The 24,987-nt window shown below is 59.4% G+C and overlaps 2 protein-coding genes across 4 annotated transcripts; one reads left to right on the top strand and one right to left on the bottom strand.

The window, feature by feature from the left end:
• Positions 1–530: 530 nt before the first annotated feature.
• On the top strand, positions 531–19,994 carry DGCR8 (DGCR8 microprocessor complex subunit). Of its 3 annotated transcripts, XM_072953451.1 has the most exons (15): positions 531–688; positions 5,065–5,293; positions 5,391–6,064; positions 6,496–6,655; positions 8,472–8,614; positions 8,779–9,061; positions 10,232–10,429; positions 10,649–10,750; positions 11,413–11,511; positions 12,668–12,750; positions 15,533–15,633; positions 15,838–15,944; positions 16,877–17,004; positions 17,761–17,874; positions 18,304–19,994. In XM_072953451.1, the coding sequence occupies exons 3-15, from the start codon at positions 5,402–5,404 to the stop codon at positions 18,385–18,387; spliced, it is 2,265 nt and encodes a 754-aa protein (XP_072809552.1). In that variant the 5' UTR covers positions 531–688; positions 5,065–5,293; positions 5,391–5,401; the 3' UTR covers positions 18,388–19,994. The 3 variants fall into 3 exon arrangements, with proteins under 3 accessions (XP_072809552.1, XP_072809551.1, XP_072809553.1); XM_072953450.1 differs by having other exon boundaries at positions 5,065–6,064; XM_072953452.1 differs by lacking the exon at positions 5,391–6,064 and having other exon boundaries at positions 536–688.
• Positions 19,995–20,455: 461 nt separating this feature from the next.
• On the bottom strand, positions 20,456–24,846 carry TRMT2A (tRNA methyltransferase 2 homolog A). Its single transcript, XM_031670300.2, has 12 exons — positions 24,563–24,846; positions 23,869–24,431; positions 23,552–23,660; positions 23,127–23,308; positions 22,829–22,943; positions 22,622–22,737; positions 22,424–22,535; positions 21,779–21,901; positions 21,560–21,635; positions 21,228–21,344; positions 21,018–21,114; positions 20,456–20,913 (listed from the first exon to the last, which is right to left on the bottom strand). The coding sequence occupies exons 1-12, from the start codon at positions 24,584–24,586 to the stop codon at positions 20,682–20,684; spliced, it is 1,866 nt and encodes a 621-aa protein (XP_031526160.1). The 5' UTR covers positions 24,587–24,846; the 3' UTR covers positions 20,456–20,681.
• Positions 24,847–24,987: the final 141 nt, after the last annotated feature.

The following is a 24,987-nucleotide window of genomic DNA, read 5'->3' as shown; positions in this document are numbered from 1 at the left end:
CGCCGCTGACGGAAGACTTTCGTTTCCGTCTTTCCTCGGAGCTGGGTCCCACAGACGTCCCTTCTTCACTTGCTCAGGCCCTTGGCGGAGGCTTCTCGCGCAGGATCAGCGAACAGAAAAGTGCCAGACAGTTGCGCGCTCTTTTTTTCCCCAATGGTTATGTTTAATGCTTTGAAACGGAATATGTTACGCCCGTGTGTGCGCGGCCTCGTCCGCACCGTCCGCACTGCCCACCCCGTAGACTGGCCCTCCGATCCCGGGTCCCGGCTTCCCCCGCGCTCCCCGTTCCCGGCGTCCCCCGCGCTCCCCGTTCCCGGCGTCCCCCGCGGCCGCCGCCCTCCGCGCGGCGAGCCCCGCCCAGGCGGCGACCGTTAGCGCGGCCGCGGCCTCAGCGCCTGGTCCCGCCCGCGCGGCCTCTCCATTGGGCCGCGCGCCGTGGCCGCGAGCGCCGCGCGCCGCCGATTGGCGGCCTCCGCAGCCCGCTCCGCGGCTCCCCCAATGCGGGACGGCCGCGCGCAGGATTGGCCGCGCGCGCCAAGGCCCACCCTCCGCTCGCCCCGCGCGGCAGGCGGGTCCCGCCGACCGGAGAGCGCCCGCGCGGCCCTTCTGGATGGCGGCGGCGGCCGGGCCTTGAGGGTCTCCGCCGCGGTCGGGCTGCGGGCAGCTCGGCGGGCCGCGGGCGCCGGAGGTAGGTGCGGGGCGCGAGGGGCGCCCCGCGGCCGGGCGGGCGGGCGGGTGGGCAGCGCTGCGGCCTCCGGGAGGCGCGCCCTTCCCCTCCCTCCCTCCCGGACCGAGGCCGCGGGCCGGACGGCGGGTGGGAGGGCGCGGGCCGGCCGGGCCACGCGGAATCCCGGCCTTTGTGAAGCATCATGGCCGAGGGCCCCGGAGCGCGGGGCGGAGGTCCCGCAGGGGGCGGGGCGGGGGCCGTGGGTCGCCGCGCTGGCGGCTCTCCGCTTGGGCGAACACCCAGGTGTCAGCAGGCCCCTCGCCCCGTGGGCCCGAAGCCGTAGATGGTTCTCAGGCGGAAAAGGGACGGATAGGGGCGGTGCTGCCCAGAGTAACATAGTTCGGGAAATCTGAGAAGTGGCCCCAGTCATCTCCACCAAATGCTCACGACTGAGCATCACTATATGGTCTGGATGTGCTTTTGTCTAACAATGACCGAAACAGAAATAAATGGAAGGTGGCAACCTGTTGACAGTGATACCTGTCAGGTGTCGTCCGGTGGACTTGGGTTGCTCAGGGTAGGAACACAATTTGTGGTTCTGCATGCTTGCATGTTCCTTGTTACCTGGTACACGGCAGTCCAGTCTAGGCTGGTGACCGTGGCAGGCCAACCACTAGGCGGGGATCCTGTTCGCAGCCGCAGCCTGGGCTCCCAGTCACGAGCTGCGGGTAGAGGGGGCCAAACCTTGCCGCAGGCGTTCGCTCACCAAAGGGAGTGAATGACCAGTCGTCAGTGCTGCCTGTGAGTGCAGAATGTGAGGCCTTCGGAGGATGACAAAAGGAGTGGATGAGGTCATACTGCCGCTGGGTTGGGCGGGGGGCTGCAGCGCGAGAGGCTTGTCCAAAAGGCAGCAAGCAGCCACAGCACTGGACCATCACAGACGGCGCCTCCGAGCCACCCAGCGAGCGGACCTCAATGAAGGGTGCTGTCCAACCATGTGGGTTTTACTCTGTGCCAGGGATCCAGGGCGCCTGCTGTGAGTTTGCTGCTGGCTTGTGGTCCACTTGGCAAGCAAGGTTTGCATCCTGTGTTCAGTCAGCTGAAGCAGTAGTGAGACCGAGGGCGGGAGAGCCACCCTCTGAACCCTTTATGGCCAGGCAATCTGCAGGGCACCTCCCGGGGGATTGTATAATCAAACTGTGACCTTGGGATTAGGGAAGTGGACCTGACTGGTTTGCCCGATCTTGGCCTCTTGTTGGAGCTGCCATTGGGGATCTTGGCTTTAATGCACGCTCTCCTTGACATCTGCACCTGCACCCCCAGCCCTGGCCTCCCTTCTGAGCTGCAGCCTCCTGGTTCTCACTGACTCTCCCACATCTCCATGGTTACTCTGATGCCAAGTAGCCTTGCCCAAACCTAGACTCCTATATCCACTCACCTGGTGCTGCCCTCACCACCTTGGCGCATGAACATTCTGTCCTTGAGTCTGCAGTCACCTGGGTCCTCTCGTAGGTCTCCATGCAGCCCTCAGGACAGTTCCTCACCACCTCCAGCTTCATGTGCTGGCCCAGGCTGCCTGGTGAGCCCCTTTCCTTTGCTCTGGCCTTTGCCTCTCCTGCCTTCCACCCACCTATAGTATTTTTGGACACATAGTGGTTTTTTAAAACTGCAATACTGTAAAACCAAGGCAGTACAGACTGCACCCAGCCTGCCTGAGGGGTAAAGCATCCCCACTGCTTTCCAGCTGTGCGACCTTGAGCAAGTTGCTTAACCTTTTTTAGTGCTGTGTGAGAACTGGTGAGTGACAGTGCATAAAGCGCTGAGAACAGGGCCTGGCTGAGGGCTGGCTGCCACTGCAGACCTTGGATCACGTGGCTTCACTGCCTGGACCCTCCTGCCCAGTGGTCCATCTCCATCACGATAAGAGCCAGGGTCCTGGTCTCACCTGCCCTCACTGACGTGGCCTCCCCTCTCCCTGCTCAGCATAGTGCTCTCACCTGCCACCCTGTGCTCCTACTCTGGAGCCTTTGCTCTTTGTGTTGCCTAGGATGCTCCCCACCAAACCCCACTGCCCACCTGGCCCTGTCCTCTGCCCTCAGGTGGAGGCTGACCACCAGGCCTTCACTGCCCACCCTTTCCTTGCTTTGTTTCCTCTTGAACGGGTCTCAACTTTTCTTAGTTGTTACTTGTCCATCTCTCCCGTGAAAACGTGAGCTCTGTGGCCAGAGACTTTGTCTCTCTCATGTCCTCAGCATGTAGAGTGGTGTGTACCACATGGAAGGCGTTGATGAGGAGGGAAAGCCCACAAAGGAGCGGTAAGGAGCCTGCCCAGGGCAGCCCTTTCCACCGAGGAGTCCTCAGCTGGGAGATGCTCCCTTGGGGCTGGGGAGGCTCCCCTCAGCTCCAGAGACCCTCTCTCCACAGCTCTGGGACCCTGCTCTGTGCACCCCTTCAAGGTCTCCCTTCATCAGTTATCATTTCACTTGGGCATCCTGCTTTGACTCTGGCTGCTGCTTAGCCTTTGAACAGGGTAGCAGGCGTCCCCATCCTGCACCGCATGGCTCCCATGCCCCCGTCTCCTCACATCTTCAGTGTAGCCTCTTCAGCTCCCAGAATCACGGACTGGCTCTTGCTCAGGTCTTTGCAGACCTGTCCGGTTCCGGGGGATTTAGTTCTGGTTGTATGTGTGTTCTGTAGTGCTGGGCATGCCGATTTATCTGACCTCCTCTGAAGTGACCTTTCTTGGTTGCCAGGAGACTGGCCTTACTCCACTTGGTGTTTGCCATGTCTGGCTGGCTGTCGCCTCCCCAGTGTCCACTGTGGCTCTGAGCCTGTCATCACCTGTGTGCCGTGTTTCCTTCATCCTGAACACCCCTGAGACACATACCTGTGAGGGAGGCATTGTGCTAAATTCCCACGAATTCAGAAATGGAAGGGCACCTTAGAATCTAGGAAATAGAGGGACAGATCTGTGGTCGTCCTCTTGTTCATGGTAATGCCCCTGTCAGAGTAGGTGGTCTGCAAATATTTGTTGGATTAATTAACTAAATGTAAACAGGTCTCTGATTTTTGTGTGGTGTCCCCTTGAAAGTAACCAGACACTCTGTCCCTTCATTGTAAACTTCAACGTGTTTCCTGTTCCGTCTGCAACAAATGGGTGTGGGCATGCATGTGTGTCCACAACCGTGTGCATGGCATGTTCCTGCGTGTCTGCACGTGCTTCCGTTCTGATGCCTTGCCCTCCTGCAGACCTGGGTTTGGCCTGCCCCTGGCCTGTCGTCTCAGCCTCACATCTCCCCTTTTGTCATGCTTCCCCCGGAGTGAACTTCCCAGAGTTGGCTCTTCAGCCTTCCTCTTGGTCTGCCTTCCCTCTCCTGTGGCCCGGTCGCTGATGCGTTCTGGCCGCCTGTATCCGGGCCAGGTCTGCCCAGAGGCTCCGTCCACGCTCCTCTGCAGGCTCCTGCCTGAATACTGCAGCGCGTCCCCCAGGGGAGAAGGGGCAGCGGCGAGGACGGGGGAGGGTAGGAGCCGCGGTGAAATCTTGTCCTGCGTTCTTTCTTGTCCCTGCTCCGCCTCCACCTGTCAGCAGTGCGCTCAGTCCTGTGTCTGCTGTTCTTGAGGGCCAGCCCGCTGCCAGAGCCTCTCTCACCCCTTTGCCCTCTGGCCTCAGGTGCAGCCATAGGGAGGACTGAGCTGTGGCACGGGAGGCACTTCACCCCAGTGACTTCTTGTTGCCCCAGGACTCCCTTGTGCCGTGGCCTCAGCTGTCTCCCGTAGTCCCCCAACCCTGGCCAGGCCCTCTTCCCTACAGCCCCCGCCCCCTCCTCTCCTGGGACTGAACCAGCTCGCTGCATCACTGTCCCTGTCCCTGTGCCCTGGGGTCCCGGGGTAATACAGCCCCTGGCCCTGCCTCTGAGGCCCTAGTGCCACAGAGCTGAGCCGAGGGTCCCACGCTTGCCCTCTGACTGACCCGGCCCTAGCAGGTGAGTGGATCGGTGTCGCTCTGGTGGCTGGAGGGAAGCCGCACGCCAACTGTGTGCTCTGGAAAGGGCGGCCTTGCACTGCGTGCTGGCCTACCTAATAAACTGAGTGGGTGCTGCGGTGAAGCTTAGTGCAGTTTTTTTTTCCTTAAATCCTTTTTGAGTCTAAAGGTAGTACTGTTTTTGTGCTTCTGAAGTTGGAGTTATAGTGGACAAGTAACGTATTTAACTTTGGGTTTAAATTATGATTTAGGTTCTGAAGGAAAAGTAGAGTTAGCTTGTTTTGAAGCCTGAAAGGTTCTCTTAGGCAGTATTATTTCAAGTTTTTTAAATCTGCTGTGAATAGCACTCAACTCCTGGTACCAGGGAAGCAGAAGATTCTGTCATTTGTGACGATGTCTTTACGTCTCTTTGCAGGTGGAGGAAGACAGGTGCCCCTTGGGCACGAAGACAGGCTCGCTTAGTCGTCAGTCATTTAAGCTGAGTGCATTGTGATTTCCAATAATTGAGGCAGTGGTTCTAAAAGCTGTCTACATTAATGAAAAGAGCAATGTGGCCAGCTTGACTAAGCCGCCAGCGTGTGCAGCGCGGGCAGGACGGCGCCTGGGTCTCGGCGGACTTGTGCATGTTAGCTGTGTAGATTTATGTAAGGTTTTTAAAACTCTGGTCTTTTAAAGTAGTCTTACCCACTTTCACTATGGAGACATGTGAGAGTCCCTCTCCTCTCCCGCGTGAGCCCGCAGGAGGAGCGGTGATGGAGAACCGAGCTTGCCCCCTCCAAGCGCTGCCCCGTGAACAGTCTCCACCACCTCCCCTGCAAACGTCCAGTGATGCAGAGGTAATGGACGTTGGCTCTGGTGGTGATGGACAGGCCGAACCCCCTGCCGAGGACCCGCTCAACTTCTACGGAGCGTCTCTTCTCTCCAGAGGATCCTTCTCTAAGGCCCGCCTCCTCGTAGACCCGAACTGTAGTGGCCACAGCCCGCGCACCGCCCGGCACGCACCTGCGGTCCGGAAGTTCTCCCCTGACCTTAAGTTGCTTAAGGATGTAAAGATTAGCGTGAGCTTTACCGAGAGCTGCAGGAGTAAGGACAGGAAGGTGCTGTACACAGGAGCGGAGCGCGACGTGCGGGCGGAGTGCGGTCTGGCCCTTAGCCCTGTCAGTGGAGACGTGCATGCTTGTCCCTTTGGCGGGAGTGTCGGTAACGGGGTAGGCATAGGGGGTGAGAGTGCTGATAAGAAGGATGAGGAGAATGAGCTGGATCAGGAAAAGAGAGTGGAGTATGCAGTGCTCGATGAGTTAGAAGATTTTACTGAGAATTTGGAGCTAGATGAAGAAGGAGCAGGCGGGTTCACGGCTAAAGCCATCGTGCAGAGAGACAGAGTGGACGAAGAGGCCTTGAATTTCTCCTACGAGGTATGTTGGCGGCCCCACTTTGGAGCCCTCTTAGCAAAACCCAGAGAGGTATTTGGGACCCGCAGTATCTTTTGAAAGCTGATGTTGCAGAGGAAAAAAAAAACACCCATGTGAGAAGAGAAAGCTGTAAGGAGTCCAGGTTTCCAACTTTGCTAATGACAGTCTGGCTGACAGGTCTGCCTCGTGCCCTTGTCCCAGCTGAGCTGGAAGGAGCTGCTGGCTGCGCTCCCTGGTGGCGCGAGCACCGCCTGAGTGCGGTTCAGCTGTCGGTTTCACCCCATTTGTTTTTCAGATGATCCCGCACCATAGAGGCCCACCTAGGCCCCCAGGGCACTTCCGTTCTGTGTCATCACTGATGTTTCCCTGTGATGCTTGCCTGTGGGGCAGGAGCGCGGGCACGGGGGCTGGGGTCTGAGCAGCATGTTTTGCAGGACGACTTTGACAACGATGTCGACGCCCTACTGGAAGAGGGCCTCTGCGCTCCCAAGAAGAGGCGGGTGGAGGAGAGGTACGGGGCAGACAGTGACCATCCGTCAGACGGAGAGACGAGCGTGCAGCCCATGATGACCAAAATCAAAACAGTACTCAAAAGTAAGTGGGGTCAGAGAGTGGGGAGTGTTTGCGGTGGCGCGGGTGCTGGCCTGAGAGCCCTCAGGGTGCCAAGCAGTGGTCAGGGTCGGCCGGTCTGCTGAAGGGAGACAGACCAGACATAAGCACATGTCCAGGCGCAGGACAGCCCAGCAGCAGGTGGCATGAGTGCTATGGAGACCAGAGGGGCTGAGGTCGTGCAGCATAGCGGGGCCTTCCAAGGTGGGTCAGGGACCCAGGAGCCAGGGAGGAGGCAGCCAGGGGTGTGGAAGCCAAGGGTAGGGGTGGGTGGGGTCCAGGTGCTAGCTTCTGTGCTGAGAGTCAGGGAGCCACTGGAAGCAGACGTGTCTGAAAGCCTGGCTCCAGTGCACAGCACGGGTGGTGCACTTCCGTGGACAGAGGTGGAGGGGTCGGGTGGTGGTGAGGGGGTACCGTGCCCTGCAGCCCCCGCTGATGCGACGAGGTCAGAGGTTCCTTGTTGGTTTCTGCCTTGGCCTGGAGGCGCCGGTGAGTGTCCAGGTGGTGTGTCAGGTGGGCAGGCAGGCAATAGAAAGGGGCTGAGAAGACACATGGGACTTGGCTCAGAAGGTGGCGAGTGTGACAGGAGCAACCTGGGGGCCAGACATGTTGGCAGTGCTGGGCCAGGCTCTGTCCGAGTGGGCTCTGGTCCCTTGGCCTCTGGGAGTGCTGTCTGAGCAGACAGCCACCTTGAGCAGTGCCCAGGTCAGCGGGATGCCTGGCCAGGCCTGCAGGTGCCTTTCCCACAGCCTCTGCCTCGCCTGCCTGCCCTGCCATCCTCCCAGGAGCTGCCACATGGACTGCGCCCACCTACGGTGTGAGCCATACACAGGCTCTTTGGCGGCTGGGCCAACACTGTGACTCCTTGCATTGAGCAGGTGTGAGGTGGCTCCAGGCCCCACCGAGGGAGAGTGTCTGGCAGTCCGCGGCTGTCCAACCTCGCACAGCTCCCAGGGCCGCCCCACACCCAGGTCCATCTGGTGCTGGCCTGGCACTGGAGTACTGCTCCCTTTTCCACGAGAGTCACTGGTGCTGTTTCACCATGTAATACATGTTTTTAGAGTTCACTTGGTTTTTTACTTTTGTTTCTAAATTTTTAACTTGCTCCTGATACCTGTAAGAAAATTAAGTTTTAGTTAAATCTTTGCCATGGGCTGTTCCCAGCAGCCAAGCCTGTCCGTGGCGGATGTCAGGTGGATAACGAGTCTGATGACTGTGAAGCAGGAAAGGGCAAGAGTGGTGTCTTACACTGACTTAGAAGGTGGTGAATTTGAAGTGGTGCTTTGTGCGCTGGTGGAAGTGTTGCCACCTGGTCATGGAGCAGTGGTCCACCGACATGCAGTTATTAGCAAAGCCTCCCCAGCCCCTGCAGTGCCTCTGACCATGGCGAGGCGAGCAGGCAGAGGGCCCAGTGTCCGTGGTCCTCGACAGCTGTGAAGGCAGAGCCAAGGTGAGGCCGTGCCTTGCAGAACCCTGTTCTGGGCTCCTTGGTGTGTATGCCCTGTTCTAGGCGGGGGGTACAGCAGTGAGCAGGACGGACGGCTTCCTGCTGCAGGAGGGACTAGAGTCTAAGTCACACACAGATGGCAGACAGCACGGTTGTGCACATGGGAGGTGCCTCGTGGAGGCTTGGCAGGGACAGGCTCTGCCCAGGGGAGGGCGCAGTTCCCCTACTCCTGCCTCTTAGGGGTCCTCTTTTAACGTTTGATCGACCTCACTGCTGCTGTCTGTCGCGTGTCATGACTTAGAAAACCTCCTGATGGTGTTTAGGTGATGGTTGGTGTTCCTGTCCTTCGTGCAGGTCGTGGCCGCCCCCCGACAGAGCCGTTGCCCGATGGGTGGATCATGACGTTCCATAACTCCGGAGTCCCTGTGTACCTGCACCGAGAGTCGCGGGTGGTCACCTGGTCCAGGCCGTACTTCTTGGGAACGGGAAGCATACGGGTAGGGGACGTAGCGGCTGTGCACTTAGTCTCGTAGGTTTGCAGGAGGAGCGTGCACACCTGCACACGCTGCGGTGCAGCCCAGCAGAGTCAGGTGAAAGACGTCGGACGGGCAGACCTCCGGGGCTGGGCTTGTGATGGGTGTTGCAACTTCACTGTCCACAGAAACACGACCCTCCTCTGAGTAGCATCCCCTGCCTGCATTACAAGAAAATGAAGGACAACGAGGAGAGGGAGCAGAGCAGTGAGCTCGCGTCCGGTGGGGAGGTGTCCCCGGCCAAGCCCCCAAGCCGGTCTGCGGAGCTGGAGCCCCCACCGGAGGAGCCCGACTCCTTGGGGGCCGACTCGGGGCCCCCAGATGAGAAAGACGCACTGGGGGCCGAGGCCGCCCCTGGGGCCCTGGGGCAGGTGAAGGCCAAGGTGGAAGTGTGCAAAGATGAGTCAGTCGGTAAGTTTGCAGAGTGAACGTCGGGACGGCGGTGGCCTGTCTGGCCCTGCAGGCCTGTGTGGCCGTGATGCCGAAGATACGGCCTTTTCCTCTGGCCACGGCCTCCATCTTTCTTGAAGTCCTGCTTTTCTGGGGCTACATCTGGCGTGCTCAGCGTCGGGTCTGCGCTGTGTGGCATGGGTGCTGCCTTCCCAGACCTAGGGCCACGCTCTGGGTGTGTGGTGTCCCCTCTCCGCGTGTCCTCCTGGTGGCTCACTGACTCAGCCCACCTGCTGCTCCTCTGTCAGGAGTGCTGTGTGTCCTCAGGATTCCTGGTTGTCTGGGCTGCTGCCTGGCCTGTCTTGTAACTCTTGTATGTGAGGAAGGGTAGGTCGGCCCCTGAGGGGTGGAAGGAGGCCCCTGAGGAGAGGGCTGTCACAGCTGGGAGGGGCCTCCCTGTGAGATCACTGAGCAGTGTGCTTCCTCACACGGAACACTGAGGGTGCTCCTGTCTTTCTGGAAACACCTGCCTCCCACCTCTCACCTTGTGCACTTGTTTCCAGACTTGCTTCTCTGCACTCATGGATAAAGAAACTTGTGGTTTCGGTTCATATTTATTAAGCGTGTTACGTGGCCCATGTTGATTGCCACACCCCCTTCCACTGCTGCTTGTGGGGCCGCCGCAGGGCTCACACTGGCATGGTGGGACACAGGCAGGTCCTGGGTGAAGCTGATGGGAACGCTGTGGTCCTCCCTAAATGGGGTGAGGAGGAGGGGACATGGCAGAGACCGGGCCAAGCCAGGCCTGTAGGGAGAGGCGGGGCCAGGCCTGGGAGCACTGGGGACTTACGGTGCCTCGGCTGCTGCAGGGCGTCCGGTGCCCATTTTAGAGGGAGGACAGTTTGTGAGGCTGCTGTCACCACTGCTGCTGTTTTAAGCTTTTTTGCTTGCTTATTTTTGTATTCTTGTTCTTGCTTTGAATAAGATGAAAGGATGTCCCAGAAAGTTGTCCGTGGGGACCTGCCTGGATCATTTGAGCTGGCAGAGGGAAGGGGCCTGATTCCTGGCCTCCCTCCTTGGGGAGGAAAGGGCAGGGGCATCATGCGGCCAGGACCAGTCCTGCTTGCCGGGCAGAGGACAAGACTCTCAGGCTGGGAATCAGTGACTCTGGTCTCTGGTGAATCTCTGCAGACCTCGAGGAATTTCGGAACTACCTAGAGAAACGCTTTGACTTCGAGCAAGTTACCGTGAAGAAATTCAGGACGTGGGCTGAGCGTCGGCAGTTCAATCGAGAAATGAAGCGAAAACAGGCCGAGTCAGAGAGGCCCATCCTGCCGGCCAACCAGAAGCTCATCACTCTGTCTGTGCAGGATGCACCCACGAAGAAAGGTGAGCCGGGCTGGGGGATTCTCAGGTCGGACCGGTCCTGCTGGCGTTCTCTTCACCCGACGTTCTTGGGACTGGTGCCTGGCGGGGGCTGTGTCTGTTCACAGCCCGTCTGCCCTGCATGTGCGCCAGGTTCTCACCCGCAGAAGCAGGGCGTGGCGGGGCCGAGGGCTGGCTTGCCGCAGTCACATGCCGCAGCTGAGGCAGCCCCTCTTGTTGCAGAGTTTGTCATTAACCCCAACGGAAAGTCTGAGGTCTGCATTCTGCACGAGTACATGCAGCGAGTGCTCAAGGTCCGCCCTGTGTACAACTTCTTTGAATGTGGTGAGTGCCTTTCCGTCTCATCCTGAAGAGTCAAGCCTGTCACCTTGGTCACGGGGGAGGCAGGAGCTGACTGTCCGCCCCGTCTGCTGGGACAGAAATGAGGGTGAGGTCGAGGAGGGACATGCCCTGTCCAAGGGTGACCGTCCTACTCTCCACACCCCCTCCCCACCTTCCTCTTGTCCCTCCCTGGCCACCGCGCCTCCCGAGGACCCAGGTGGATGAAGAGCTGCAGGCCTGCACCTCCCACCAGCCTCCCCCGTGGCTACCTTCCTTGCTCCTCCAGGAGGACCGGGTTTTCTCCCCTGGGAAGCCAGGACCTTGGCATCACTCCTTTCTCCTGTGTCTTTGGTTCCCGCCTCTCACAGTCCTCCGTCTGCCCGTCTTTCCCAGAGCTTGATCCCTTCCCTGGTGGCTCTGCCTCTGGCCTCCTGTCTCCCCTCCAGCTTACTATCCCAGGGCCCCTGTTTGTCCATTTCCTGGTTTGTTCTCTGCCTGCTGACTGTCCCTTAGCCCCAGCTCAGTGCCTTGGGAACCCCAGACCTCTGCCTTCCAACAGCAGCCCTGCCCCCACCTTGCCTGTCAGTGTGAGCAGATTGTGTGTTTGCACGTATGCTTTTGGTGTCTTGGCAAGTGTGTTTTCAAATAGCGATTTTAATTTTAAGAGAACCCAAGTGAACCTTTTGGTGCCTCGGTGACCATTGACGGTGTGACCTATGGATCTGGAACTGCGAGCAGCAAAAAACTAGCGAAGAACAAAGCTGGTAACGTACCCACTTGGTGTCGAGACCTCACCTTCGGTTAGGGACGGGTGGGGTGGGGCAGGCCCGTCTTACCTGTGTGATCACTTGCTTTGACTTTTTGTAACTGTGTGCTCATTAGGAAAGATTCAAATAGAAAAAGTAGAAGGTGAGAAGTCAAAGTAGATAGTCCTTCTCTCAGACGTCTGGGCCTCCTGCCCCATCCCCGACACTCACAGGTGTTGGGTGGGCTCAGCGCTGCTGGAGCCCAGCTGGGCCTCCTGTATTGAAGCTGAGCACAGCGTGGCCGTGCTGAGACCCGCAGTGGGCTGCCACCATCCCCCTCAAGTGGAGTTGACATTGATGAGGGCCGTTCCAAGTCATTCAGACTCCGAGTGTGGACTGCTGCCCCTGGACGCAGCCTGGGAATGCCAGGGCTCTCTGGTTAAAACTGTCGCCCCTCCTGACCGCGTTCTCTCGCTTGCTTTTTCCCAGCACCGGTAGTTGTTGGAGGTCTTTTCTAGAAGCCGTTTGGCCCAGCACCAGCGTTGTTGGCCTCCTCTGGGGAGCGAGCCTCACGGCCGGTGCTGCTATGTGCACCCAGGGCCCCCACCTGTGGGCTTCTGCCCCTTTCCGGGGGCGGAGCGGGTCAGTTACCTCACACCAGAGTCTGACTGAGTCTCGGGGGATCTGTGTCTGCGCTCCCAGGGCTCAGGGGTTCCCTGGCTGTTTTCTTTGGGTGGCGGATGTTAAAGACGATTGGAATCCGGCGTCCCTGTCTGTCCTCTGCTGCGGGCGGCTGTGCTGGGCTCACACACTTTGCCCCAGGCTCCCTTCTGTTTTAGAGAGAACCTCCCAAAGGCCTTTTCCAGCGTTACAAACGGGGTGTTCCGAGCTTTGCAGCCGAAACCTGCGAGGGGGCCACGGGCAGCGGGGACTTCCTCCTCCCCATGTGCTCCCCCCTGGACACCTGCGCCCCACTCTGCTGGCACTGACACCCTGTGCTCCCTCCCTGGATGCTTCCCCAGAGTATCTGGCGTTTGGGGCCCTACCTACTCCAGGTCCTGCGGATCCATCTGCCTGCCCACCACGGGGCCCCGTGTGGCTCATAGGGCCACTGTCCTCGCCCTCGCCCTTGCCTACACCCTCACCCTCACCCTCAGGGTTTCTCTTTCCATAGCTCGGGCTACGCTGGAAATCCTCATCCCTGACTTTGTTAAACAGACGTCCGAGGAGAAGCCCAAGGACAGCGAGGAGCTGGAGGTGAGTGCTGCCACCCCGCCCGTCAGCCAGGCTGCCCAGCCTCCAGGTGCTCCTGCCTCCTGTTCGTGACAGGAGGCCTGCCTGTCTTCGCGCATGCAGGCCGAGAGGTCGCTTCTGTCAGAGACGCTTGTCCCCGCGTCTTGCAATGGGTGGTGGAAGTTCCCAGTGCCAGGAAACGTGTGGGAAGTGAGTCAGGATCTGCGGGGGAGGGGACCTTTGAGGCGACATTGTCCTTTACATTGAAAACCATTTAAAACTACTCATAAACTTTTTGGGGGAAATAATGATACTGTGCTTATTTGTAGCAAGGGCTTCTCACTCTAAAGTTTGCATTCTTTTTAGAACACCTTTGTTGGTGTGTAATTTGTATACCATAAATTTTGCCCTTTTAAACTGTGCAGTTCAGTGGGTTTTTGTAACTCTGAATGAGAGTTGTACAGCCATCCCCAAAAGAAACCCTGCCCCATTAGCAGTCACCTCCACCCTCCCTGTTCCCAGCCCTCCACCCCGGCCACCCCCAGGCTCCTTTCTGTCCCTGGATTTCCCGGTTCTGGGCGTCCACTCTCGGGGGACTCAGCCGGCTGGCGGCCCTTTGTTCCCGGCCTCCACGGAGCTGGGGTGAACTGTGGGTCCTGTCAGATTGACGGGGCTTCTCTCCACTCCTTGTTTGCTGAGAGTTTTTGTCAGGAATGGATGTTGGGTTTTGTTTTTTCTGCTTCTGTTGAAGTGATCACGTGTTTTTTGTCTTTACTGACATGGGGGTGTGTTTTGTTGACGTCTTACTGTTAAACAAACCTTCCTGGGGTAAATCCCACCTGGTCATGGTGTACAGTCACTTCTATGTGTTGCTGGATTTGGCCTGCTAGTATTTTGTTAAGGGTTTTTGCAGCTGTATTTGTAAGAGATACAGGCCTGTATTTCTTTCCTCGTGATGTCTCTGGTGTTGTTACCAGGGGAATACTGGCCTCTTCTGTTGTGTGGAATTGTTTGTGAAGGATTGGTGTTTTTTTCAGCATTTGATAGAATTCCCAGTGGAAACATCTGGGCCTAGATGCACACTCACTGTGCCCCCTGTGACCCACTTGGTCTCAGTGAGGTCGTGAAGTCCCCACTGGGCCAGGGTCAGTCTGACTAAAGTCTTGTCACTGTTGTTCATCCTTTCAAAGGTCCAGCTTGTGGTTTTGTTGATTTTTCCTGTTGCTCTTTTATCCTTTACTTACATCTACTCTAGCCTTTATTATTTCCTTGTTTCTGCCCACCTTGGGTTCAGTTTGTTCTTTTTTCTAGCTCCTTAAGCTTAGGGTATTGCTTTGAGATGTTCTTTATAAACACAGAGTTCACAGCTATGAGTTTTCTTCTCTGTTCTACTTTGCATCCCATGATTTTGCCTCAGTCTGTGTTGTGTCTCTGTTTTCATTCCACCTTCAGGCACTTTTCTAGTCTTTCTGGTGGTTCCCTTTGTGAACAACTGGCTATTTTAGGAGTGTCTGCTTTTCACATGTTTGTTAATCTCCGAAGTTTTCCCCAGTTACTGGTGTCTGGTGTAAGTCCACTGTGGTTGGTGTGATTTCAGAAGGCATTTGTAAGTTTATCAAGGCCTGTGTGGTGGCCACATGTGAAGGGCAGAGTAACTGGACATCTGGCTGGAGCTGGTGTGGTGTTGCTGTGTCGGTCCTTGTGGGTCTGCTGTCCGTTGTTGCAAGCAGGTCCTGTTTCTCCTGTTTCTCTTGTCTCTCCGGTCAAGTTTTGCTGCATGTATTGCGGTGTTGAGGTGCGTGCATGTTTGTGATACTGTGATGTAATGAGAGGTACCTGTTTGGTTTGTATCCCCAGTTCCTGTAGTAGCTCCAGGTGCTGAGGGTGAAGGGATGTCCTGCTGTTTGGCGTCCCCCAGCTGCACCTCATATGTTCCCACTGTGATGCCGGGGGGCCCGGGGGGGGTGCTGGCGGCCAGGGACCCACCCGTGCAGTTAGAGGCTGGGCTTTAGCCTCATCCTCCCCCTCTCCCAGGGTCAGGGAGGGGCGATGTGGGAGGCTGAGTTACTCACCTGTAGCGTGGTGTGGTCGGTGGAGCCCGTGTGCGGTCCCCATGAAGACCATGTTGGGTGCACTGAGGAGCCCAATCTGGTGGGCATGTGGGTGTTGGGAGGCAGCGCTTAGAGAGGGCAGCTTCTGGTTGCCGGGATCAGCGCCACCTTCAGCTACCACAGTGGGGTGCGGTGATGCAGCCACAAGCCGAGGATGCTGGGGGCCCCAGAGGCTGGTGAGTCCAGGAAGGGTCCTCCTGAGAGGCTTCAAGGGAGCAGGGCTGGCCAACACTTGGCTCCCGGACTCTAGCCTCCAGAGCCAGAGGATACGGGGCTGTTGTTCGCAGCCCCTCCAGCGCTGTGGTTCTCTGTTACCGCTGCTCTGCGAGACAGACAGCCCCGCCAGGGAGGCACCGGGCCACTGGGGTCAAGAGCCACCTGTGGGCCATGTTGGCCTCTGCTCCGCAGAACTCCCTTTTTCTCTTAAACTGGTTGGGTTAGTCACCCTGGGAACCTTCCTGTTCTGTTGTCTCTGGTCAGCTTCCCTCCTGTAACCTCACAATGATTTCCATGTTTTTCCTGAAGGTTGTGTATCTTGAGATTCCTGACCAGCTGTCTGAGCAAACTCAGACTCCGAGCAGGCTCCCTGGGCTGGTGGGCAGGCGGCCTGGGCCGTGGCCACCACGTCCCATGGGAGCAGCTCTGTGGGGCTGTGGCTGCGGTCCTGGACGACAACTGGCTGCTTTCTCTTGTAGTACTTCAACCACATCAGCATCGAGGACTCGCGGGTCTACGAGCTGACCAGCAAGGCCGGGTTGCTGTCTCCCTACCAGATCCTCCATGAGTGCCTTAAAAGGTGGGGCGGGCTCCCCCGGGTGCCCCGCACACCACCGCTCCCGTCTGTCCACCCCGCTGGGGGGCGTGTATCCAGAACCCCCTCCTCTCGAGCTGAGAAGCAGTTTGGGGAGAAGAGCTGGCGTCTTGTGGGGCCCTTGGAGGGTTTTCTGGAAGGAGCCATTTCTTCCCGCTCAGCTGATGTCAGCGGCTGTTCCTCCCACAGAAACCATGGAATGGGGGACACCTCCATCAAGTTTGAAGTGGTTCCTGGTAAAAACCAGAAGAGTGAATACGTCATGGCGTGTGGCAAGCACACAGTGCGCGGCTGGTGTAAGGAGTCCCCACCCCCAAACACACTTTCAGTGGCCCTGGGACCACTGCCCTGGTATCACCTCAATATCAGCTGTGCGTCCCGACTGCCTGCAGTTGTGCCCAGCATCTCATGCTGATGTTGAAACACAGCCAGCCTGAGGCGTGGCTGTGGGCGTCCGTCTCCTGAGCCTGGGCTGGTCGTGTTGGTGAGGCTGTGTGCTCCCTCCTACAGTCACTGCCCCTGCCCAGCCCTCAGTCCCTGTGGAGGGAGCAGGGGCACTGGCTGTGTTCCTCACCTCATTTGGGTTCTGGATATAACCTTATTTAAAAGAAACTTCATGTAACTCCTGTAAACACAAGACCAGTGCTGGGTAGGTCAGACGGTAATGCACAGAGAGGTCCTGGGAATTTGAATAACCATCAGACCTGGATGTGCCCTGTGCCCCAGCAGATACCAGTCCTTGCTGGGACCAGTCCCCAGCAGGTGGACAGGGCGTGGGACAGAGGAGGGGTCCTGGCACCGTGACCCCTTGTCCGAGCCAGAGGCCCTCTCTGGGAGGAGGCTTGGCCTTGGCCCACTGGCCAGAGGTATCTCCAGACCCACTCTGGACCCTGGTCCTGCCTTACCTCCCTCTGGAAACCTCTGTAGCACATGATATCCTCTGGACACACCCCCGGCCCCCCACCCCTGTGCCAGCCCTGCAGGACACCTTGTGTGTGTGTCTGCAGGTTGGGGGTGGTGGGAGGGAGGCCACTTACCCTGTGGATTTGGACACATCCTGACCTCCCACAGCCTCTGCTGGGCTGTTGTGCAAAACGGGGCAGGGCCAGAACCTGGCCTTGGGGCTGAGGTGCGGCGCCCAGTGCAGGGGCCGAACCTGCCGCCTCTCCCTGTCTGGGTGAAGTGGCCCTGGGGATGGCCAGTGTTTGGACTTCTTGTCTCCTCATAGGTAAGAATAAGCGAGTTGGGAAACAGTTAGCCTCCCAGAAAATCCTTCAGCTGCTGCACCCACACGTGAAGAACTGGGGATCTTTGCTTCGCATGTATGGCCGGGAAAGCAGCAAGATGGTCAAACAGGTAAGCGGGGGTCCTGCCGTCAGGGGTGGACTCTTGGGCTCTGGGGCATGTCTGGCTGGGCGAGGCTGCGTGGGGAGGGGGCTGGAGTGCAGGCAGAGGCAGGAGGTGTGGGTGAGGGAGGGGAGTGAGCAGGCGCACCCGGGCGGCTCCCCTAGCTCCCCCCGCAACTGGCACCGGTTTGCCTTTGGGCAGCTCCTGTGTGTCACCTGTTGTGTTTCTGCTGTTTTGCCAAGATCTCGAGATTTTAGCCAATATCCTTAGGTTTTGTGCTTTTGGGGTGGAGAACAGGGAAGTGAGGTTTGTGTTCTTGGATTTTTCCCCCTGATGTTAACATGAGTGGTCTGGATCGTTGGCACCCCAGTAAGTGGTGGGCGTAGGGGGTAGGGGCTGCAGGTGGTGACCCCTAGGACCATGCTGTGGGCCCTGAGGCTGTCCCTGCAGAGCTCCTTGTTCTGGGCATGACAGGGCAGGCGAGGGAGGCGACACTGGCCCCAAGTGCTGTCCTGCTGGGAAGACTCTGCTCTGGTCACTTCAGTCTGAGGGCTCTGGGCACAGAGTGCCCTGTCGGGGCACTGGCTGTCGGGGGCTATGCCCAGGGCAGGAGCAGAGGCTGCTCTGTGCAGGGAGGAGGCCATGTGGGGGTGACATGGTCAGCAAGGGAGCGGGGACTGTGTTGGCCTGCATATGGGTTGAGGGTGGGCTGGCCGGTGTGCCTGGGGCCCCAGGCTGTCCCGTCAGCAAGGTCCTGCTCCCCAGGAGACCTCGGACAAGAGCGTGATTGAGTTGCAGCAGTTTGCCCGGAAGAACAAGCCAAACCTGCACATCCTGAGCAAGCTGCAAGAGGAGATGCGGAGGCTGGCAGAGGAGAGGGTGAGGCCTGGGGCCCACCGTCCTCACACATCAGGCCTGCCTGCCTCTGGGCTGCACTTGGTCTTTGGTTAAATTTGAGACCTGGCAGCCCTGGCCTCCCGTGTGCTGACCTGGGGTCCCTGTGGGTCCCTCACCGGGGTCCTCAGGGGTTCTGTGAGGGAGTGTGGGACTCGTGCCAGGGAAGCTATGGGGTCCCTTGTGTCTGTGACCTTGATCTCTTGCTTCCGGGTTCATCCTGGTCCAGAGGGAACACTAGTATATGATGGCATTCAGGGAGACTCTCCTGCCTGGCAGCCCACCCCTCAGGCCTGCCCTCCTGCCCGTCTTCTGGGCTTACCCCACCCCACCCCCCTCCCCTAGAGCCTCTTGCCCAAGGTTGGGCTGTGTGTTCCCACATCGCCTACATCCCTGACCTTGGCTGTCCTTCAGGAGGAGACACGGAAGAAGCCCAAGATGTCCATCGTGGCGTCTGCGCAGCCTGGTGGGGAGCCCCTGTGCACGGTGGACGTGTGAGGGAGGCGGCAGGACCGGGCTCAAGGCCGCCTGCTCCGCTGTGGACAGTCCACACTGCTTGCTCTGCAGCCTCGGGCTCCGGTCTAAGGTCCTCCCCTGCAGCTGCATATCTGAGACGGGGACAGCCAGGGCCACCCCCAGGTCTGAGCGGACGTGTTCCAGCATCAACTCAGCCTCCGCACAAGTGGAAGCCAAGAGCTTGAAGGTCGCTGTGGTCTCTGCTCGTGTGGACTTGCTCCAGACCGGTTTTATGAAGGTTTCCATGAATTTTAGTATATCACGTGCACTGACCAGCAGTGATAGTTGGATAACATGAAATGAGAAAGCCCTGTGCCTGCAGCTCCCGTGGGCACCGCAGGGCCCTGGTCAGAAGTGTGCGCCTGCACCCCACATCCCCTTCCCTGCCTCCGGTGTTTTCTTTTCTTTTCTGAAAAAGTTACAATAGGAAGGAGTATTTTAGAACTTTTAAGTTTAAAATAAGCTTCAGCATCAGAACTATTTTTCAGAGATTGCAGGCAAACCATCAAGGTGTATGATTCTTCACCTTGAAACGCATTGCCAGTGGGTGAAGTCACCTGGCCCCACCTGGCCTGCCATCCTGGCCCCAGGCTGGGATGCTGTTTGTTTTTTTGAGCAAGTCTTAATGCCCCAAACACGCCTTCTTAGAACACTGAGGCCCCTCATCCTCACTGGCCTCTGGCAACTTTTTACTAAATTTTTGCACAGTGAAGTCCATCTCCACCCATCAATTTTTAAAGCTTTTATGATATTTTAGCATTTGGGAAGAAACTTTTTCGATGAGAGTAGAAGATAGATTTGGAATCATGTAGCAGATATGAACAATTAATGCATTTTAGCTTGTGGACTTATTTAGAGGAGACAAGGACCTTCAGTGCAGCCAGTTCTCAATTGCAGGCTGGCGTGAACACGTGGAAGGAGTCCTGCGCCGTGTGATGGCGCAGGATTTCTAGAGCAGCCACCCTGTGTGGCCTGGTCTGGTGACCAGCAGTCTGCTCTCCAGGTGGCCCCTGTGGACGGGTGTGCAGTAGTCTGTCCCTACCCTGAGCCCCAGGGGACATGGCTGAGCTTGGGGCCCTGGGATGTCCCCATGTGAGCTGGTGGTAGTGAGCCATTGGCTCCTGCCCCCCAGCACCTGTTGAGGACGCATGTGCTCACGGCGGCACCCCTTCCTCACCCCAACGTGACCGGGGTCAGCTCCCATGCTGACCCTTGTAGGACAGAGCCCACAGGCAAGTTGCTGTAATTACACTTTCATGTGTCTCGCCCTGTCTGCAGTTGTGAATAACCACCTGACCAGGACTGTTTGCCCTTAAAACAGCCAGATGCACCATCACAAACCAAAGCTTTGTGCACATGTTCTTAGAGGCAGGCGAGCCTCGCCACGGCCTCCCTAGGTCCCCCTCCCTCTGTGCCCTGTGTGCAGGTGCCAGTGCCATGTGAACAGTCGTGTTGTGGGGGCAGAGGGCAGCGAGAACCTGTGTTGAGGCCACCACTCCCCACATATTTCCCACGTGGCAGCTGGACCATGGCTGTAAGGACGAGCCCTGATTGTCCAAATGCATAAATTAAATCTATCCAAAAAGAAATGGTCTGTCTTACTTTTAACAGGTGGGGGGAGGGGCTGTGGACCCTCAAGTAGCCAGACCCTTTGAAGGCCAGGGCATTTGGCCGGACACAACAGTTCCCACTGCCGCCAAGCAATGTCCCAGCCCCACCCAGTTCCTGTGTTACCAGGAAATAGCCTCCCTTCAGGGATGGGGCTAGAATGAGGCTCAGGAATGTCTAAGCCCTGGGCCTGCCTGTAGTGGGGAATGTCAGCGGGGCTGGTGCTGTGCCCTCCACCCCAAGAAGACCCACATCTTTGCTTCTCTGAGTTAAACATAAAACTAGATACTCTATCAACAGCAACTTCTGCTGGGATGCCTGACGGCACAGAGGGGCTGGGGGAGTTGCTCTGACTGGGCCAGTTCTTGGGGTGCCCTTTGCACCTGTGGGGAGGGCAGAAGAAGCCTCGTGTGCCAGGCTCTGGGTTCTTGCCACAAACATCAACAGTTGGGCACCTGTTTATTCTGTCCCTTGTGGCCCAGCTGGCCTGAGAAGGATGGGGGTGAGGGATAGCCGGCCACAGGAGCCTACAGGGACAGTTGGTCTGGTCTTCAGTAGCTGCTGCCTGTGTCCTGGGGCGGGGAAGGGCCCTGGAAACCCCTGGGCTTCTGCCCGTGATGCAGTCCAGGTGCTGTTCTGGAAAAGCTGGTTTCTGCTGCCCCAGGGTCCTAAGAAGGCGGGGAGGTCTGGGTTTCCTGTGGGGTGTCATCTGGCAGCCCTGGTGGGGGCTTGGCTGGAGGATCCCGGGGCTCCAGGGCCCCCGCGCTGAGAGGGTGCTCCACCCTCTCAAACAAGACCAACATCTCACAGTGCGGGGTCTGCGGGAACAGGTCCACGGCCACAGCCTTGACTGGCCGGAAGGGAGTGCCCTTGACGCGGTTGGATGGAACCCTACAGAGGCTGTAGAGAAAGGGGTGCCGTGGTCAGCCACTGGGTCTGGCAGGGACTCCTGGGGGGTGGGGGGAGGCTGGATGTCGGGCCCAGTCCACCCAGGCCTCACTCACTCCACAAAATTGCCCATTGCTGCCCGGGGGTTGCAGGAGACGTACAGGAGCCGCTTGAGGTTCTCGGCTCTGCGGATGGCCAGGATCACCTTGGAATCTGGGGAGATGCACACCCCTCAAGGGAGAGTCCTCCAGAGCCCCCCTCAAGGAGGAGATGGAGGCCTGAGCCACCCACGTGCTGCTGCCCCCGCCCAGACAGAGACCACTCACGCAGTCCGGCACGGGGCGGATCCAGGACAGCAACGAGCTGCTGGGAAGCCAGTCTGCTCACTAGGGTGGGCACCAGGTCCTCCGCCCTCCCACAGTGGAACTCGACGTTGCTCAGCTCTGCAGATAAGCACAGCAGTCCTGCCAGGGGACCTGGGCCCCCTCCCCATGGGCCCCCCGCCTGCCTGTCAGGAAGCCCACAGAAGGCACCTTAGGAAAAACTTTCCCGTAGGGCAGCCCCAGGTGTCATGAGCACATGACAGATTTGCATGTAGACCCTCCTGCACCCTCCGCCCTCCTGTTGTGGACCCCCTGCCCACAGAGCACTGGCTCACCATTGTCCAGGGCATTCACCCGGGCGTCCTCCACAGCCTCCTGGCACAGCTCGATCCCCACAACTCTCTTCACCTTCTGAAGCAAGGACAGGGCAGACCGATAGCACCCCACCCCACCCTGAGGCCTGTGCAGGGGGATGAGGGTGGGTGCGGAAGATCTGGAATAGGCTGGGGGTCACAGGGCAGGTGACAACGTGTGGGGAGGGCAGGAGGGCTCACCCGGGCCAGGGCCAGGCCGATGGTGCCGGTGCCACAGCACACGTCCAGCACTGTGGTCCCCAAGTCCAGCTGGGCCCAGTCCTGGATGACTGTATAGAGCACCTCGGCCGCGGGGGTGTTCACCTGGAGCACAGGCCAGGACGTAAGAGCAGCCCTGCTGCCCAGGCTGCATCCTGTCCCCAGTGCCTGCATCCCCAAGCACTCATCCTCTTGGGCACCTTGGCTCTCTCACCCCCTTCCCTCCCTCTAACTGCCTAGGCCCCCCCATCCACCATGCCTAGTCTCTGGGCTCTAGAAAACAACTCAGTGCCAACACCCACCCAAACATGCTTTCTTCTGAGTACTGAATTTGAGGGAGCACCAGCCCTGCAGTGGGCACTGATGACCCCACCAAAGCCCGTCATCCCGACTCCCGCCCCGTATATGACCCACCCGCTGGATTGTCCCCAGGGTCTAACTAGTGACAAAGGAACTGCTTGTGACCCTTCTCTACCTCACACCTTTGTGGCTCTTCGCCTGGGTGCTCTCCCAGACCATGGCAGGCTAACCCCTCACTGCCATCTGGCCCGCCAACCCCACGCCTATCCTGACGTCATACCAGGCCTCCGTCCGTGCATCCTTGTGACCCCCAGGGACTCTGGCTACCTGGAAGAAGGCGTGAGGGGAGATCCGGAAGGTCAATCCCAGCAGGTCCTCGTGGATACACCGGTCCCCAGCCACGTGCTCCAGAGGCAGGCCCTCCTGACTAGGAGCCTTTCTGTGGGCAGTAGGGTGGGTCTGTCAGTATCACCAGTCCTCACAGGAACCTGCCCCGCCCCACCCCACCCCACCCAGGCTACTCACCGCTGTCCCTCCTCCACGAAGTAGAGGCAGGTCACCCCACTGGCCTTGCCTGGCCCCACCATGAAGTGCTGGGCCAGAGAGGCCTTCAGCGCTGCCAGCTCCTCAGGGGTCAGTTTCTGGAGCAGGCAGTAGAGAAGACTGGTAAGGCTGTTTCGCAGTCCACTCCGGCCCGGACATCCCTCCCCAAGCAGGCCACCCGCTGGAGACCTGGGGGTGAAAGTAGGCAATGGCCATGGCTTGGCCACGGCGGCTGGTGCGCACAGTCAGCTGCTTCCAGTGGCCCGAGTACGTCTCGGGGTCGTAGGCCGAGTATGGAGTAGACCTGTGGGAGCCACAGACAGCCCTGAATGCCTAATACCTGCTGACCGGGACTGGACGATCAGCCTCCCTGCCTTCCTCCAGCCACACCCACCAGACCACAATCGCAGGACCCCCCCACCCCACCAGGCAGGACCCAGACTGCCTCATAATGTCCTGGAGCCACCAGCCCAGCCACGTGTCCTACCGGATGAACTCCTGGAAGGCCTTCACCACCTGCTTGGTGGCCCCGGGGATGTGCAGGGTGTCGTATGGGGCTGCCACGGCACACGTCCCGCCCTTGTACTTGCCGAGTCGGCAGCCAACTGTGTTGTCTTCCCCATCCACCCCGATGCCGACCAGAAACTCACACTTGTTGCGGTACTCGGTCTGTAGGGGAGAGCGGAGGGGGACGGAGACATGCCCACCCTTAGCCTGCCTGGCGTGCACGCCTGCCTGGAGGGAGCACCGCAGCCAGTGAGAGATGGTGCTGAGCGAGGCCCCGGTTCCCCACAGGGCTTGACGGTCGAGGGGACAAGGCTGACAACCCCTGTCACGTGGGGAATACCAGGCGCAAATGCAAAGCAGGGAGGGGGCAGGAAAAGCTTCTGTGAGAGCAGAAGGGAGCCTGACCTGCTGGGGTGATGGCCTGACCCCCTCCAGGGGGCAGCAGACCTTGTTGTGCTTGTGCCTCTGTGAGGGCAGCCAAGGAAGCGTGGCGCGGCTGGTGCTCCCAACTTCCCTGCGGGGCAAGGTAGGGCAGAGCTGTGCTCAGCCGGCTGCCCCTGCCCTCCCGGGCCACTCTCCCCGACTTGGGATCTCAACGTCCAGAGTGCTAACAACAGGGATCTTGCTGGCTAGTTCCCCAAGAGAATGTCCAATGCACAAGGTGGGCTGTGCGAGCAGGGAGCTGACAAGAGCTCTGCCGGGGTGCCCACACCCACACTCACTTGGCCAGCTTCTGCAGCACCTGCTCACATTCCAACCGCTTCCGCTCAAGCTGCTCCTCGTAGGGCACGGCCCAAAGAGGGGTGACTACATCAGCGATGCACGTGGCCAGTGGGGCCGGCGGCTCACCCTCATCCTCACGCTGCCTCTTCCTGGCCATGGGATCAGCCTTGGGCCTGGCCAGACGCACGCTGAGAGGGCGGCCCTTCCACAGGGCTCCATGCAGCACTCGCAGGGCCTTGTCGCGCTCGGCGGCGTTGCGGAATGTCACGAAGGCGCAGGGAGGCTGCCCGAAGAGCTTCGTTTTGTGGGGCTGCAGCCCAAAGCGGCCCAGGAAGCGCCGCACGTCGCTGAAGCTGGCGTGGCGCGGTACGTTCTGCAGCTCCAACTTGAAGATCTCCGAAGTGAACAGGCCCGCCCGGATGTAACTGTAGGGTCCAGGCGGAGCCCCAGGCCCCGCGGCCTCGGCGTCCTGCTCCTCCTCCTCCTGCTGGGGTCCTGGGGCCGCGGGGCTGCCCGGAGCGCCGGGGCCGTCCTGGTCGGGGCCCTGCACGTGCGCCCGGCCCTGGGTGGAGACGGCAGACAGGCGGGCTGGCTGGGACCTGCGCGCCCGGCCCTCTGCCCTCCTCGCCGCGAGCCTCCCGCTCCCGTCTCACCGCCCGCCCCCGGCTCCGCCAGGATCTCCCTTCTCCGTACTCCGCTGTCGAGCTCGTCATCCATCGTCCGGTCCGTCCGTCACCTCGTCCAGGGCCTGGCACACAGGGGACGCGCGGAGAGCGGGGAGGCCGCAGGGCCTCTGGCACTGCGGGGGCGGGACTCGAACCCTTGGTGTTTAAGGCGGGGTCACGGGCTTGGGCTGCGCCGCCCGCCCGCCAGGGGCCCGCGCCCGCGGATCGCCTCGACGGCAGCTCTCCTGTCGGCCGGCGCGCGCAGCCCAGGCGGCGCGTCTCTATCGTCCCGGCTTCCGGCGACGTAATCGTCACGCGCCGCTCCGACCCCTAGCTCGGTCCTCAAGCTCGAGGGGCGCGCGCGGCCGAGGAGCGGAAGTGCGCGCGAAGGCCGCCGGGAGTGCGCGCTCCCCCGACTACCAGGCGGGCCGGGCATGCGCCGCGGGCGTTTTG

The sequence above is a fragment of the Vicugna pacos genome, chromosome 32 (assembly GCF_048564905.1).
Source record: "Vicugna pacos chromosome 32, VicPac4, whole genome shotgun sequence".
Classification (NCBI taxonomy): domain Eukaryota; kingdom Metazoa; phylum Chordata; class Mammalia; order Artiodactyla; family Camelidae; genus Vicugna; species Vicugna pacos.
This window is presented reverse-complemented; position numbering and strand designations above follow the sequence as displayed.

What these genes read in the sequence shown, in the direction of transcription:
- TRMT2A (XM_031670300.2), bottom strand. Translation starts at nt 24,586, where the DNA reads ATGGATGACGAGCTCGACAGCGGA. An exon ending in CCCCTCACGCCTTCTTCCAG is followed by an intron (nt 21,902 to 22,423) that starts GTAGCCAGAGTC and finishes CCTGTGCTCCAG; the next exon opens with GTGAACACCCCCGCGGCCGA. An exon ending in TCCGCCCCGTGCCGGACTGC is followed by an intron (nt 21,115 to 21,227) that starts GTGAGTGGTCTC and finishes GCATCTCCCCAG; the next exon opens with ATTCCAAGGTGATCCTGGCC.
- DGCR8 (XM_072953450.1), top strand. Translation starts at nt 5,345, where the DNA reads ATGGAGACATGTGAGAGTCCCTCTCCTCTCCCGCGTGAGCCCGCAGGA. An exon ending in CCTTGAATTTCTCCTACGAG is followed by an intron (nt 6,065 to 6,495) that starts GTATGTTGGCGG and finishes CATGTTTTGCAG; the next exon opens with GACGACTTTGACAACGATGT. An exon ending in GGAGGCTGGCAGAGGAGAGG is followed by an intron (nt 17,875 to 18,303) that starts GTGAGGCCTGGG and finishes GCTGTCCTTCAG; the next exon opens with GAGGAGACACGGAAGAAGCC.